The 15,491-nt window shown below is 49.6% G+C and overlaps 1 protein-coding gene across 2 annotated transcripts in view; it reads right to left on the bottom strand.

The window, feature by feature from the left end:
* RPTOR (regulatory associated protein of MTOR complex 1) overlaps positions 1-15,116 on the bottom strand; it is a 330,498-nt gene extending 315,382 nt beyond the window's left edge. Inside the window, exon 1 of one of the 2 annotated variants that reach the window (XM_055318123.1) lies at positions 14,227-15,116. In XM_055318123.1, coding sequence (XP_055174098.1) covers positions 14,227-14,388 — 162 coding nt within the window. In that variant the 5' untranslated portion in view covers positions 14,389-15,116. Of the gene's footprint in view, positions 1-7,037; positions 7,117-14,226 lie in introns of those variants that run through there. The other variant, XM_055318124.1, reaches the window with a different exon arrangement.
* Between the last annotated feature and the right edge of the window lie 375 nt (positions 15,117-15,491).

Below are 15,491 nucleotides of genomic sequence, written 5' to 3'. Positions count from 1 at the left end.
TATATAGGATATAGGAACTCTATCTTCTCGATTTTTCTATGAATCTAAAACTGTCATAAGAAGACTTTATTAAAAACAACAACAAAAACACAAAAATACTGCATAGTTTCTCTTTCCTCAAATTATTCCCCAACCCCCTGACTCTCTCCTCTCTCTCAGACTGTTCTGATTCCACACTTCACGGCCCACCCCCAACTCAGAAACCTTCAGAGACTGTGGCTTCCCCAATAAACGTCCTTCCCTTAGCTTGCCATCCAGGCCTTCAAAGATCTGGTTCTAGCCGCGTGTGGCGCTGCTGGGCACAGAGGGCTCCGCATCACTCCGGACAGCCCCCCTTCCACCCCCTCCGCTGCACCCCCCTCACTCCATCCCCCAGCCTCTGGCTTCCATGGTTTCCCTGACGACTACATCCCCCAGCTCCATCCTCTGTCTCACCTCGCCTGTGAGTCCTCACCACCTGCCCTCCCAGGGAACAGCTCCTGCAGGCAGTCCACCGATGTGCACCAACCCAAACTGCACCCACCACAGCCTTCACCCCTCCCCACACCTCCTTAACTGTAGAGAAGGATCAAGCTCCCTGCTGGGCATTCAAAGCACGGCAATGTGGTGCCCCCACCCCAGCCGCCCACACCATTCCCCACTGTGCTCCAAAAAGGCCCTCCTGTCACTGACACTGGACACCACCCACACACCTCCCTAGAAGGGCCTTCCCTCCACATTCTGGCCAAATGCTCCCCATCTCCATCCATGCCCGCCTCAGGTCCTACGTCCCCCAGAAGCCTTCCTCAACCAGACCAATCATCCCATTCCTCTCCACCGAGTGATAACACAGCCTGGAACATTACACATCTCAACATTATCAGTCTGATCCACTAAGCGGGTCAGCTCGGGCACTGATTTTACAGTGCTCCCCGAGTAATGGACCAGGTCACGTTCCCTTTTCATTCCCACCGAGGACTGCACGACAGAGGCGCTCACTCGGTAGACAGCAAGTCAGGAAAAAATGTGTGAGCAGTGGCTGGGTGGCGGTGCCCCAAGCAGCAGGCACAACCGTGCTCTCCCAGCTCCGGCACCCAACGCTCACGCTCCCTGATAGGCAAAGATGACACTGCAGGCTGAGGCCAGATCCCGGCTCACCACTCACTAGCTATGTGACCTCTGGCAAATCACCTAACTCTTGGCGCAGTCCACTCAACTGTAAATGCACCTGCTCACAGGGTTGTTCAGTAATCAAAGGGGCTGTCAATATGGAAAACCCACACCACCTGGCACATAGTTAAGTATGATTTAAAACAAAGCTACCACAGATCTTATTCAACTCACAATGGGGTCCATCCCAGTAAACCCATCATAAGGTGAAAATATCACAAGACCTGACCTACGGTCGTAGCTTAGCCAAGCCTGGCTTCCATGCAATCGGGACACTCACATTAGCCTACACTTGGGCAGAATCATCTTGCACGAAGCCCACCTCACGACACAGTGTTGACCATCTATGTCATTTACTGAATACTGTAGAGAACATGACAAGCAGTGGCTGTTTGGGGACAGGATGGCTGTCCCTGTATCGGTGGCTGACCACGCGGATCGCTGGCTCACCAGGGGTTACGCTCGCTGCCCAGCAACATGAGAGGATCGGACCCTGTAACATCACCAGCCCGGGAAAGATACGAATTCAAAATCCCAAGGAGGTTTCTACTGAATACGTAACATTTTCACACCATCACAAAGTCGGAAACTTGTAAGTCAAGGACTGTCTTCTATTATTTTCCCAGAGGCAGGAAAGATGTTAAAGCTGGTAAGCTGGGCCAGTGTTAAAGCTGATCTAGTTCTTGGGTGTTGTGGGAGTTTCCTGAGTGTTTATTTTATTATTATGCTTCAGATCCTACAAGGGTGAGGATATCAAAAATGAGAAATTCAAAATAGTCCTTTAGGGATGCCTGGGTGGCTCAGCGGTTGGGCGTCTGCCTTTGGCTCAGGGGGTGATCCCAGGATCCCGGGATCAACTCCCACATCGGGCTCCCCGCAGGGAGCCTGCTTCTCCCACCACCTGTGTCTGTCTCTCTCTCTCTGCGTCTCTCATGAATAAGTAAATTAAAATCTTAAAAAAAAAAAAGTCCTTTAGTGGCACATATAGTATGATCCCGGTTGTGGGAAAAGGCAAAAAGGAGGATGGAGAAGCAGAAAATACGCCAAAATATTAACAGTGCCACAGCAGGATATTTATATAATTTTTATTCTCGTTATGTTTTTCCCTATTTCCTAAATATTTTACGACACGTGTTATTTGTGTAATCTGAAGGAAAACAAGTTTCCAAGAAACTCAGCTTCTCCAATAAAAATGCTAAAATATTTTTCAAATATTAAAACCATCCCCAGAATAAAGTTCCATTCAAAGAACAAAATAGGGTGCCTGGGTGGCTCAGTCAGTGAAGCATCTGCCTTCGGCTCAGGTCATAATCTCTGGGTCCTGGGTCTGAGTCCCGCATCTGGGCCCCTGCTCAGTGGGGAGTCTGCTTCTCCCTCTGCCTCTCCCCCTGCTTGTGCTCTCTTTCTCTCGCAAATAAATATCTATGTCAAATAAATAAATAAAATATAAAAAAAAAAAAAAACATAGGATGAAACTATTCTGGGAAACAGTCCTGCCTGCTAACCAAGTAATAACACTTTCTCAGGAGAAGTGCTGCATGCATGATGCAAGAGACTGAGGTGAGGGGTAGCTCTCCAGAAGGGGTCTGAGCCAGGTGCCACTGCCACCACCACCACCACCACCAGGAGGCCAGGCCACCATCAAACCAGACACAGCCAGGGCATTTCCGGTGCACTGTGATCATCTACTCTGTGGAAGGACAATGAATGACACACATGAACACTCCAGGGTATTCAGGATATGGATATGGGAAAGAAACACAAGACACCTTGTATCTCTTAAATGCTCCTGGCTCTACAGAAACTAATTCTGAACCTCAGCCAGGTCTCAGAGGGAGAGCAGGAAAAGGAAATGTCTAATTTACATTTGACAGTGGTTTTATTCTCATATATCTTTAAACTGCAGGTCTGATCAACTTTCAAGGATAAAAGAAGTTATCCAAGAGAACACCAAACTGGACAATATTCATGCATGGCTCATCACCAGCACCATGGCCTGGGGACAAGAGTGTGGCAGGGATGAATGAAGACCAGACACCAAGGGGGACAGGGGGCCTGGGACCCATTTTAAGCAACACTATCAACATTTCCCCTGAAACACCCTTTAGAGAAAACTATCCCCAATTTCCAGATTCAGACACATGCTCTCCCCCTTCCCAAATGCCCACAGTAGCTTGCCCCTCTCTCTCCCACATCCAGCCAGGGCTGTAAGTTCGCCATGCCACCTCCTGCAGCCAATCAATGACCAAGCACCATCAATCCCCCGTTCCAGGAGCTCTCAGGGCCACCCACACCTCTTTGGCACGGGCCTAGGTCAGCTGCAGCCAGCTCTTCCTCAGTGTGCTCCTGACCCATGCCCCCTCCCTAACACAGATTCTCACACACACACCCCTCCTCACACCCCACACATAACACATCCTCTCTCTCACTGCAGCCAGTGAAATCTTTCTAAAATCCTGATTATGTCATTACTCTGCTTTAAAACATTTCTTAATTGTCCTTGAGACAAAATCCAAATTCCTAAGGTCTTGTAAAGCTTGTCATGGCTGGCCTTGTCCACCTGTCCACCCGCAGAGACTCCTACCACTTCCCCTGACCGATGTTTATTGAGTACCTAACCTAACCAGATGTCACTGTGTGAGAAGTTAGGGATGCAGCAGTGAACAAAACAAAGTCCCGTCTGATTGGGGTTGACAAAACAAATACAGAAGCTGGTGTTAGAGTGGCAGCAGCACCTGAGGGAAAATGCAGCAGCAGGTGGCCAGCTGCAGCCTTAGGAAGCCCACAGGGAAACCCTCACCAGGAGGCCAGGCCTCAGAGAAGGGCGGTTCCCCAGAGCTCCTGCTCTCACCTCCCCATCTTCGCACACCCTGGTTGCTCGGCCGGCCCTCCTGCCCTCTCCCCTCTCTGCCCAGCGAATTTCTGTTCCCGCCCAGGTTCTGACTCAGAGTGCCAGCCTTCCAGGAGGCCTTCCTCGCACCCTGTATGCAGTCGCCACCAGCCCAACGCCCTGCCTCCTGCGTTGAGTCAATCCATCTTCCCTCCAAAACTGGAAAACGCCTTAAAAGCAGGAGTTGTTCAGCAGGGAATCACCAACGCTTAACACACTGCCCGGCACAGAGAGGCTCTACACACACATTAGCTGGATTACGGAACGGTACAAATCAGTTGCCTGAGACTCAGCTACCCTTCCCCTCTCCGCAGCCCCACCCCCGACCTGCGCACGCTTCCACTTATCCCACTGCCCCCCCCCCCTCCGGCACAGAGCTCAGCCGAGCGCCTCAGGCACGCAGACGCAGACGCGCAGACACGGTGGAAATGTCCAGCCAGCAGAATTCCTGAAATCACTAACTTGTGACTCCACCGCAGATACATAATTATCGCATTGTGCTTTTATTTTGTATAAGAATGTTGTTTTTCTCAAATCAGATACAAACTCCTCAAGGGCCATGCCCACTCCTGTGTGTGAGTGTTACACGACTCCAGGCTCAGCACCAAAGGGCGAACAGTACTAAATGCATATAGTAACCATGACCTCCGCAGCAAACACCGAGGAACCCTGAAACTCACTTTGAACAGCATATTCTTCTAGTTAGGATTTGGGCATTTTACCGTATGTAGAATGTGCCTCAAATAGTAACGTCAGTAAATACCCCTTTGTAAGTCTGCTTCCCCAAGTGCCTGGGTTACCAATTCAGAAACTCCCCTCTGTGCACCCCAGTCTGGGGCAAGTGGCTAAACGATGGTGGTGGAGCCAGAGACACCAATATTGGAAGGAAGCAAAACCATGTGCTTTCTTTTTTTTTTTTTTTTAAGATTTATTTATTTGAGAGAGAAAGAGAATGCATGAGCATGGGTAGAGCAGAGGGAGAGGGAAAGAGAAGCTCAAGCAGACTCCCCGCTGAGCACGGAGCCCAACGACGTGGGGTTCCATCCCACAACCCCAAGACCAGGGCCTGAGCTGAGCTGGACAGTTGGACACGTAACTGACTGAGCCGCCCAGGGCCCCAACACCACGTGCCTTCCGACACGATGCTCTGAAGACAGCACATCCCTCCACCTGCGTGGGGACGCTGAATATGCAGAAGAGGAAACATCAGGCAAACCCAACCTGAGGACACTCTACAAAGTAACTGCCGTGTACTCCTGAAGAATATCAAAGCCAACAAATTCACAGACAGAAGGTAGGATGTCGGCTGCCGGGGGCTGGGAGGGCAAAAGGGAGTTGGCTAGCGAGGAACAGAGCTTCGGCTTGGAAAATGGTAAAGTTCTGGAGGAGGACGACGGATGGCTGCACAACAAAGGGAATGTACCGGATCCCACCTGGCTGCTCACTTCAAAAGGATTAAAGTGGTACATACATTAGTGGGTTTTACCACGACAAAAAATGTCAAGGGCAAGAAATTCTAGGAAAGGCTGAGAATCTCCCTTAGATCAAAGGAGGCTACACAGACAAGGCCACAAATGGCACTGAGTGACCCCGAGTGGGGGCAGGGAGGGCAGAAATTGCTAACAAACTGGCATGGCCAGGACAAAGGACAACAGGTTACCGTGAACTGTGGATCAGTAATAGTAACATCAATGACAGATGCCCTGTGGTCACATCCGAGAGAGTCCCTGTGCGTAGGACACAGGAAGGCCTAAGGGCGCACAGAGCCTCCACTTACTCCTCAACTGCTCACGGGAGAAAATGAGACTTTCATGGAGAAACACAGAGAGGATGATTGAGTGAGGGAAGATGTAAACAACTGGTGAATCTGGGTAAAGGGCATAGAGGAGTTCATTATACTATTCTTACAATTTTTCCTGTAAGTTTGAAATTATATCAAAACTAAGAAACAGGGACACCTGGGAGGCTCAGTCAGATGGGCGTCTGCCTTCGGCTCAGGTCCTGATCTCAGGGTCCTGGGATCAAGTCCCACATCGGGCTCCCTGATCAGCAGGGAGTCTGCTTCTCCCTCTGCCCTTCACCCCCTTCACGTGCATACACGCGCTCTCTCTCTCTCCTTCTCTATCTCTGAAATAAAATCTTTTAAAAATAAACTTTTTAAAAAACAGAAACAGAAAACAGTGCAAGAACAAAAACCGCATCTGAAAGCAAACTGAGTGGGGGGAGTCAAACCGTCAGGGTTCTCCATGGGCACCTGGGGGACACACACCCCCTGCAGAGCCACACCTGCCCTACACACTGAGGCTCAAGAGCAGGATTAAAGCATTAATTATCATGTCAAACATCTCCTGGGATGGCATTTTCTATATATTTATAACTAGATGTCCGAAAAGAAAAGGTGTCAAACCTCAGCTCTACTGAAACAACTATAGAAGATGCCCCAAGTACTTTTTTAATGTCTTCTGAATAAAAGGAGGAAAGAGTCAGAAACCTGGAGGACACCATCTATATATAATCCACATGCTATCTTGTTAAAACTCTAGCTTTAGAATTCTACAAGGTGATAATGAGGAGAAATGTTCTTATCCATTTCAGGACTCATCCACAGCACGTTGTTCAAAATGGAACACGGCACATTTTTTAAAGCAGGTTTAAAAAAAAAAAAAATCTATGTAGATGGTCCCTTTGTGGCTCCTGAGCCTCCCATGACTAATGTCAAGGGCAAGTTGAGTCAAGTTCACACGCGTTGAGTACAGAGAGAGGGTGCCTGCGCCGGCCACCCACTCTAGCCCCCAAGGCCTGACCAGACTCTAGATGCCACCGTCCCGACGACCATCCTCCTGCTCTGGCTGCCTGGCTTTGGGCATAGTTTCTCACTCAGATTCCCGCAACTCCCCTCTCCAGCTGGTGTTCCCACCTCCAGTCCCACCCCTCCAAGCCTTCCACTCCACCCACAGTCAAAAAGATCTTTCCAAACACAAATCTCTGTGATACCCACCTCATTAAATCCATAGCAGCTCCTCACCACCAAACACATCAATACTCATTGGCTGCCGAGAGTTCCACGCTAGGTCAATGAGACTGACCTGTATATTTCATAAATGCAGTTCAATGCAAATAACTTATTTACTATAGATGCAAAGTGTTCTCTATAATCAAGCCCTTCCCACCTGTAAACACATGTAACAGTGTATTACAATTTGGTGTTGGCCTGTCTGTCCTAGATACCAGGGTTCTGGGGAGCACAGCACACTCTAAGTGAGCAATAAACCTTTGCTGAACCGAAGTAAAGACCTCTGGATACCCTCCCCGGCCATACTCAGATCGATGTTCCTCCACTCCCAGGACAAGATGCTACTGGGTGATCAACAGAGTCAACCCCTCCAGGACACACGCCAGAAGTCCAGGGGCAACAGGAGGCCCTAATGATTGCTACATGGTTACGTATAAGGCAACTGCCTTCACAACCCCACAGAGCTCTTCACAGAGCTCTTCACGAACACAAGCTCCAGAACGGAAAGGGCGTAACAGATCCCTTTTAGGTCTGCTACCTAATTTCTGGTCCTCTCTGCTTGATATTTTTGGCCAACCACCTGATATCCTCAAGCCCTGCTTCCTAATTTAAGTCTGACGCCCACTTTCTTTTAACTACACTAACGAGTCTCCAACTCTTGATGATACGACACCTTTACACTCAAATATTACTGAAGACTCCCAAAGAGCTTACATTATGAGCTACGCTTATCAGTAGCTTCCATATTAGAGGTCAAAGCCAAAAAAAAAAAAAAAAAAAGAATGTATCTCTTTATTAATTCACTTAAAAAATACAGACTTATTATATATTTAGATATTTCTATGAAAAATAATTTTTTTCAAAAAATTGTTAGACAAGTGACAGTGTTTGGCCAATCTCTTTAATGTCTGCCTTCACGGAGGACAGCTGGACTCCATATTCCATTTCAATCTACGCTGTGACGTGTTGTTTTGGTCCAAGTAGACGAACGAACTCAGACCTCACAAAGATGTGCTGGTGAAAGGAGCAAGAGTACCAGCATATCCAAATAACTGAGAATATTCTTCTCTGATTTCACATCAGAACTCAGGAAATTGTAGTTTCTTAAAGGTTAGCAGCAATCTACGTGAACAGAACACAGAAGAGGATACCCAATCTAGCTGAAGCCACAGCGATTGGGCTTTGCATCCCTTATGAAGTGAAAATCCACCGGCCTCACTTGAGTGCATCTCCTACCCATGGATGATTTTGTGTTAGAACAGACTGGTCATCTGGAAATACTGGTTCACTGAATTATGCAGATGTTCCAAATGAGGACACATTTCATTCACATTTCATATCCAAAAATATCCTATTCACTCTACCACCACGGTCTCATTGGAAGAGTCTCATGTCTGGGAAGCTCACAGCGGCAGACACGGGTCCTCCAAAACTCTTGATTTTCACCTGGAAGCTCAAATTTTATCCCCGGCAACAAATCCTGGCAGTCTTTCTCCTTGAAGTGACAGCTCATTCTGTTCATTTTCAAAACACGTCTGCCAAAGTCCCAAGCCTGAGTGCCCAGCGCCGCCTGTTAGCCCGTCAGGTGCAGCTCAGCCTCCAGGCGGCCACAGCTGGCCCAGCCGCACCCCGCGGTGCCTTCCTGAGCCGGCGCCGCACGCAGCACCAGGACAGCACGCGGCCAGCGCACCGTGGGGACGCCGTGCACTAGACAGCCAGGACCTACTAAAACGGACACTTTTTACTGCGTCCTCAAGGGCATTCTCAAGTGAAGTGCAATTTTTTACCGCGCGTGGATGGCCGTGAAGAGAACAGTGCGCGCTCGGCACCGTCTGGCGCCACCACCTTGATTCCTGCGAAGGCGCCAGCAGTTTTACCCACGTCACGTCTGCACCATCCGCGCAGACCCCAGTAGAGTGAGTGGGAAAGGCCAGAGCTACCTTGCATTGTTTTTTGTTGTTTTTTTTTTTTTAAGATTTTACTTTTAAGTAATCTCTACACCCAATGTGGGGCTTGAACTCACGACCCTGAGATCTGGAATCACACACTCCACAGACTGAACCAGCCAGGTGCCCCCGCCTTGTACTATCCTTGAAATAAGGGTTGGGGAGCCTGGAGCCCACCACAGGAACAGGTGACTACACTATCAGCACTGCTCTTTGGTTTTATATCCCTGCCACCACCCCAACCACCTTCCCAACACACTTGGTTTTAGATTCCACGGACTTACAGAAACACCTGAGTGGCTTAACGGTTGAGCATCCACCTTTGGCTCAGGCAATGATCCCTGGGTCCAGGGATCGAGTCCCGCATTGGGGTCCTCTGCCTGTGTCTCTGCCTCTCTCTCTGTGTTATAAATAAATAAATGAATGAATGAATGAATGAATGAATGAATGAATAAAAGCTTTAGACTCCATGGACTTACAATGTAAATTTTTCAGCGGAACACTGTAATACCATTCTAGGCTGTTTCTCAAGTCCACTTCCCTCATTGCTAGCCATGCAGCTTGGGTCCCTTCTGCAAGCCATTTAATTAAGGCCTCACCTCCTCATCCATTACGTGGAGATAATCATCCCCAACCAGATAAGTGCTGGTGGAGTTAAAGAACCCACCCTCTGTGGAAGCCCTTTGCAAACTATGCATTTTTTCTTCAGTACATCTTTACCATGTGTCAAGCACTGTCCTGTGTACTAGCATAAATGAGGTTTCTGCTTTATGATAAAAAGCTTGGTTCTAGGGGTGGGGGTGTAATGAGAAATAACAGAGAAAGCAAGAGTGATCATGAATGGTTGGGGAGCTGCTTTAAATGAGATGTGCAGGAAAGGCCTCTCTGAAGAAGTGACCCACGTAGATGAGAGTGGAGGACCAGAGGGAGCCAGGTGTGCAAAGAACAGAGGGAAGACCATTCCAGGCCTCTCCATCCAGGAAAACAGAAGAGGCAGGCAGTGCCATATCACGAAGCTTTGTGAACCAGGGTGAGGAATTTACATTCTACTCTAAGCACTTGGGAAGCCGGGAGAGGGCCAGTCAGGAAGTAACAGAATCTGATTTACAGTTGTGAAAGATCCCTGTGGCCACTACGTGAAGAATAGAATGTAGGGCATGAGTGCATATGGGGAGACCAATCAGGATGTGAGGCTAGTCATCCAGACAAATGATGGTAGCTGCCTGGACTGGGCTCACAACAGATGGAGACCAAACGAGGCGGTCCAATATAAGATGCACTTCAGAGGCAAAGGTGACAGGTTCTACTAGTGAGCTGGACAGGCCCATGAGGAGGGGAAGAGGAAAGAAAGGTAAATCCTGGATTTACAGCTTGAACACCTGAGTGGGGGCGGTAGCCATGGGCAGAGGCAAAGAGCGGCGTTCAGGAGCTCCAGGGCCAGGTCAGGAGGGAAGACCACGGATGTGAGAGTTGCTGGCACGTGAACTGCATGTAAAGCATGAGCCTAGACAAGACCCACTGGCGAGTGGCACACACAGCAAAGAGGAAGGGCCCAAGATCAAGCCCTCGAGTGCTCCACACTCAGCTGCCAAACAGCAAAGGGGTCTGAGGAGGAGTGATGAGACCCTGGAGGAAGACCTGGAGTTTTGGGAAGACAGGTGAGGGGTCTCAGGAGGGAGGGAATGGCCCACCTTATGGAATGCTGCTGAGAAGTCAGACAAGATAAAGACGGAGGAGTGACTTTTAGACTTAATAATCAATGATGGCCTGTGGAGGGTGGTCTCAACACTGGGCAGGGAGCCTAACTGGAGCAGATGAGAGAGGATGCAAGGTGACCAAAGTAGGGTCACTCTTCTATTGTCCATACGTTACTTTGATGCATCCACTTGGCTTCCTCCATGGCCTACTCAAAGTACGGCTTACAAAGCCAGGTGACAATTAGTTGAGAGACTGGTTTGGGAAACAGCTCATCATTTTATACCTACCCCTCCCACACACGTGTGAGTACAGTGTGTGTGTCAGTGGTTTTGAGAGCAACAGCTCTCTAGTTTCCCTGCTTCTGTGCCACGTGTGTGAGGTAGAGATCCATCTGAAATCAAGTGTTCCCCCATGCCCACTTTCCAGTGGGAGAATGAACTCTGTTATCACCATCAAGTATCACAGCGCAACACAAATGGGGGACATATATATACATCAGCATTAGCCACAGGCCTACGAATGACTCATTTTGAGCTGTAATTTATATAAGTCTAGTTATTTGCAAATTACAAGCCAAAGATGCTATTGATGCATATACATATCATTTACTATAGATAGAATTTACCAAACAATGAACTAATTTGATAATAGCAGTATTAAACTAACAGTAGCTTAGTAATTAAAACGCAGTAATAGTGGCATTTGAAAACCAGCACTAATCCAAAAAAAAAAAAAAAAAAACCTGTGGGAATTCCAACTGAGAGTAGGCAAGTGCTGCAGCTCCCTCTGTAAAGATGCTGAATGCTGGGTGGAAGAAAACCTTTTAGGGCCTTCAGTCAACTTTAGTGAAGATGTCAATTTTAGGAATCCTTAACAACTTCACTAAATATGACACCAACAAGTAACCACTAATACATATACAAAGTAAAAGTATAGGGACTGACAAATGGATCACAGAAAGAAGCGAAGGCTGAGTCTGGGTTTAGGGCACTGAATGGCGCATCAGGGCGAGTGGTACGAGTAGGGCCTACTCTGGGACAACCTGGCCCACACGTGTCACTTTACTACAGTGCCACTCCATCAGACTGCTGGAGGGAGCAAGGGAGACAGCCTGCCTGGATGCCTGTGCTCAGAATTCCTCAATTCAGAGTGGCTGTCTGGTGTCGTGGTAACAGAGCACAAGTCACACCCAGGTAACCCACTAGCTAGAACCAGCCCCACAAATGGGGCTTGTTTGGCCTGCAGTGTTGCACTCCTTCATGTTTTATAACATCTGAAATAGTGCCAACATTTAATTGGAAGGCTTCACATTAAAAAAAAAAAAAAAAAGTCTTCTGGCTTCTCAAAGAAAAAGAAAAGAGATAGAGAGAAAGGAAGCGATCTGGCTGAGGCCCACCTGCCCTTCAGCTGCTGGGGCCTGTGCTCTCCAGAGCCCACCCTCCAGAAAACCAGACACAAGTCACTGCCAGCTGCCATTTATCTCTGAACCTGTGCCACTCGTCTTCTATCTGGCCTGTTTCCTTCACTTATGCTACCTTCCAGCTGCTGGCATCACTAGGATTTGCAACCTGTGTCCTGGCAGAGGGTGCTGAAAGGCCCCGTGGGGTTGAGTCCAAGGAGAAGACTACGAGGACTGTTAAGGTGCCATGCTCTCACACACGGAACCGAAAATGTTAGCTGCTGATTTTCCTCTTCATTAAGCACCTTGCAAAGGTCAGACACAGCTAACATCCTCCCCTGGCTCCTTCCTAAAGAGCAATCTCAGTAATTACTCAAGACTCAGAACTTTTCTCTTAACAACCTACGATGAGCTTATGGGGGAATGCTGATCATTCATAAATTAATGTTTTAATTAAAAGGGCAAAAATATATCCATTAGTCAGTTTGAACAGTTTGAGGACAGGTTTAGGGTAGCAGAGGGAACCACATTTCAAATGGGAAAAAAAGAAAAAAAAAGCCCTCCAAATAGAATGAGAAAAAAAAGAAAATGATTAGACATTACTTTAACAGTAAGTTTCTTTTCATATATGCACAACAACCACAAAAGCTTTGAACTAGGGGCAGCCCGGGTGGCTCAGCGGTTTAAGCGCCGCCTTCAGCCCAGGGCCTGATCCTGGGGACCCGGGATCGAGTCCTGCGTCAGGCTCCCTGCAAGGAGCCTGCTTCTCCCTCTCTCTGTGTCTCTCATTAATAAATAAATAAATAAAATCTTTAAAAAAAAAAAAAAAAAAAAAAGCATTGAACTATCAGTTAGTACTTAAGACGTCCATAAGACAGAGTTTACACAATCTCTTCCGATCACCATCTCTTTTACTCCTTAAACAAAACTACCTTTGGATGAAACAAATTCTCCTAAGCCAAATTAATAACTAAAGGACTGGTTACTAGTGATTGACTACGTACAATTACGGCAACGGTGATCCGACGTGTGTTCAGCATCATATATGAGAAGCAATGATCTTATATATAAACACTAATAAGCCCAGGGCAATCGCACTGTAATGTAGCACCGACTACCCCCATTATACCGCTCAGATGTTTACGTAAATAAAGACGGCCTTGAAGGAGAAAATAAATCGCAAAAGGACAAATGTCAAGCGTGCACAGATGCGACGCCTCCCACCCCTTTGGCTTTTACAGACCAGGAAACAGACGGTGCTTAATGAAGGACGGGTCCACCAAAGCTGGCTGTTGTCTTTCCCACGAGCCGCTTGTGAGTCGCTGCTCACACTCCCAACACCGTGGAGACGGCCGCGAGAACCCGAACCCAAGTCCCAACCCATCAGCCTCCGACTGTACTGCGGGAGACGAGTTCTGTGTCCAAGAACACAGCGACACGAGGCCGCCGCACAAAAGGAGGGAAAGTCTGGATTCGAGGCAAGCCGCTCAGGAGGCTGTGATGAAGTTCACTGCGACCTTGAGAGAACTTTGCACCGACGAGTCGCCAGGCCGACCCTTCATTTCCCGGTCGTGTTTCCCGGTCGTGTTTCCCCGGCTCGGCGTTTCCCCCACAGCTTGGACAGGGGGGGCCCACAGGCCCTGGACGCGGGCTCGGCTCCTGGGGCACAAGCGCTCCAGCCCAAGGCCTCTTTCCTCTACCTGCTGGCAGCGCCCTGGGTGGGTAGGCCGGGTCCGTGTGCCAACACCTGCAGTGCTCAATCTCCGAACTTGTCTGAACCGGAGCGGGACTTGGAGTTAGCCTCACATTAACCAGAAGAATAACAACAACTAAACCAAAACACCCTTTTTTTTATTTATTTATTTATTTATTTGGTTACTTACTTACTTATTTATTCCTCTCCCCCTACTTACAACCCCCCAAGACCGAGGTCTGCAACAGCTCATGCTTTTTTCTTTTTTTTTATTTTTTTTTTTTAGTGGACTTGCATTGCACCACGTGGCTGGGGAACACACGACACACAGCCCGCTGCCTCCTCCAGGACGCCCTCCCGGATCTGAACTCTCTGCGTGCGTGGCGGGAGAGGGGGCGGGGGGGCACCCCCCGGGGTCCGGGGTGGGAATCCACTCACCCGATCCTTCATCCTCCAGCTCTGGGCTAAGGACTTGGAGCCTTCGATCTTCTCACAGTGCCGCTTTTTCATAAAGGCCAAGGGCAGGTTCCAGTCGGTGAGGTCGGCCTCGTCCTCCTCCCCGAGCCCCAGGAGGGGCGCCTGCAGCATCTCGGCCTCCATCGCGGGGGGCGGGGGCGGGGGCGGGGGCGGGGGCGTCCTCGGCAGCAGGCGCTCGAGCACCTCCAGCCTTAACAGCAGGGGTGCCGGCAGCGGCGGGAGGGCACCGGGCGGGGCGGCGGGAGGCGCCGAACCCTTGTCTCCGGCTCCGCGCGCGGGGCACACACGCGGCCCCGGACCCCGAGCGACCTCAGGCCTCGCGGTGACCCCGCTCGCGGCCTCCAACGCCCCGGCCGACCCGAGCCCGGGCGCCGCCCCGCCGTCCGGAGCGCGCGCGGGTCCCCGCAGCCGCTCTCAGCCCTGCGGGCCCCGCACCCGCCGGAGCTGCTGCGCCCAGACCCGCGACCGGCCCATCGCGCTCGCCCGCGCCCGCTCCTCAGCCCCGGATCCGCGCGGCCTGGCCGGCCCCGGCCTCGGGCCCGCGGCGCTCTCCCGCCTGAGAACCAGTCCTGAGGAAGGGCGACACGGGGGCGCGGAGAAGACAGGCGGCGTGGGCTTATCGGGTTCGGAGACTTTTGCCCTCTGGGTGGAAGCTACAGTGCAACTCCGCTCATCAGCACGTCAAGGAGGACGCCATGTTGCCGCGGCCCAGCGTGCACCGCGGCCGACGGCGTGACCCACGGGCCAAACCTCCTCGGAGCGCTCCGGCCGCGCTTTCCCGGGATGCGCAGAGGGGGGAAGGGCTCCCCCACCCCCCCACACACCGCCCTTCTTCGTTACTATGGTTACCACAATTCCGCTCTCCAGAGTTTGTGGCGTTCATTCAATAGATGCGTGATCTCCAAGTCAATCCTACAAATGAAACTATGTCAGTTTGGTTCCTGTATAAAAAAAAAAAAAAAAAAATTTTTTGAAGCTTTATATTGTTACAAATGAACCTACACGCTCCTGAAATTAAAGGCGTTGACCCCCTGTTGTTTTGTTTTTTTTCTAGATTTTGAAAAGGCAGCCAAAGCTTCAGAAAGAACCACTGGAAAAAATAAATAAAAATAAAAAATAAAAAAAGGACCACTGATAATATGACAGAGGAAGATAGTGGCAGGGTTGGGGGGGCGCAGAGGATCTTCCATGGTATCAATCAGATTTTCTTGCTTTGCTTTGCTCCC

The sequence above is a fragment of the Nyctereutes procyonoides genome, unplaced genomic scaffold, assembly GCF_905146905.1.
Source record: "Nyctereutes procyonoides isolate TBG_1078 unplaced genomic scaffold, NYPRO_anot_genome, whole genome shotgun sequence".
In the NCBI taxonomy this organism is placed as follows: Eukaryota; Metazoa; Chordata; class Mammalia; order Carnivora; family Canidae; genus Nyctereutes; species Nyctereutes procyonoides.
This window is presented reverse-complemented; position numbering and strand designations above follow the sequence as displayed.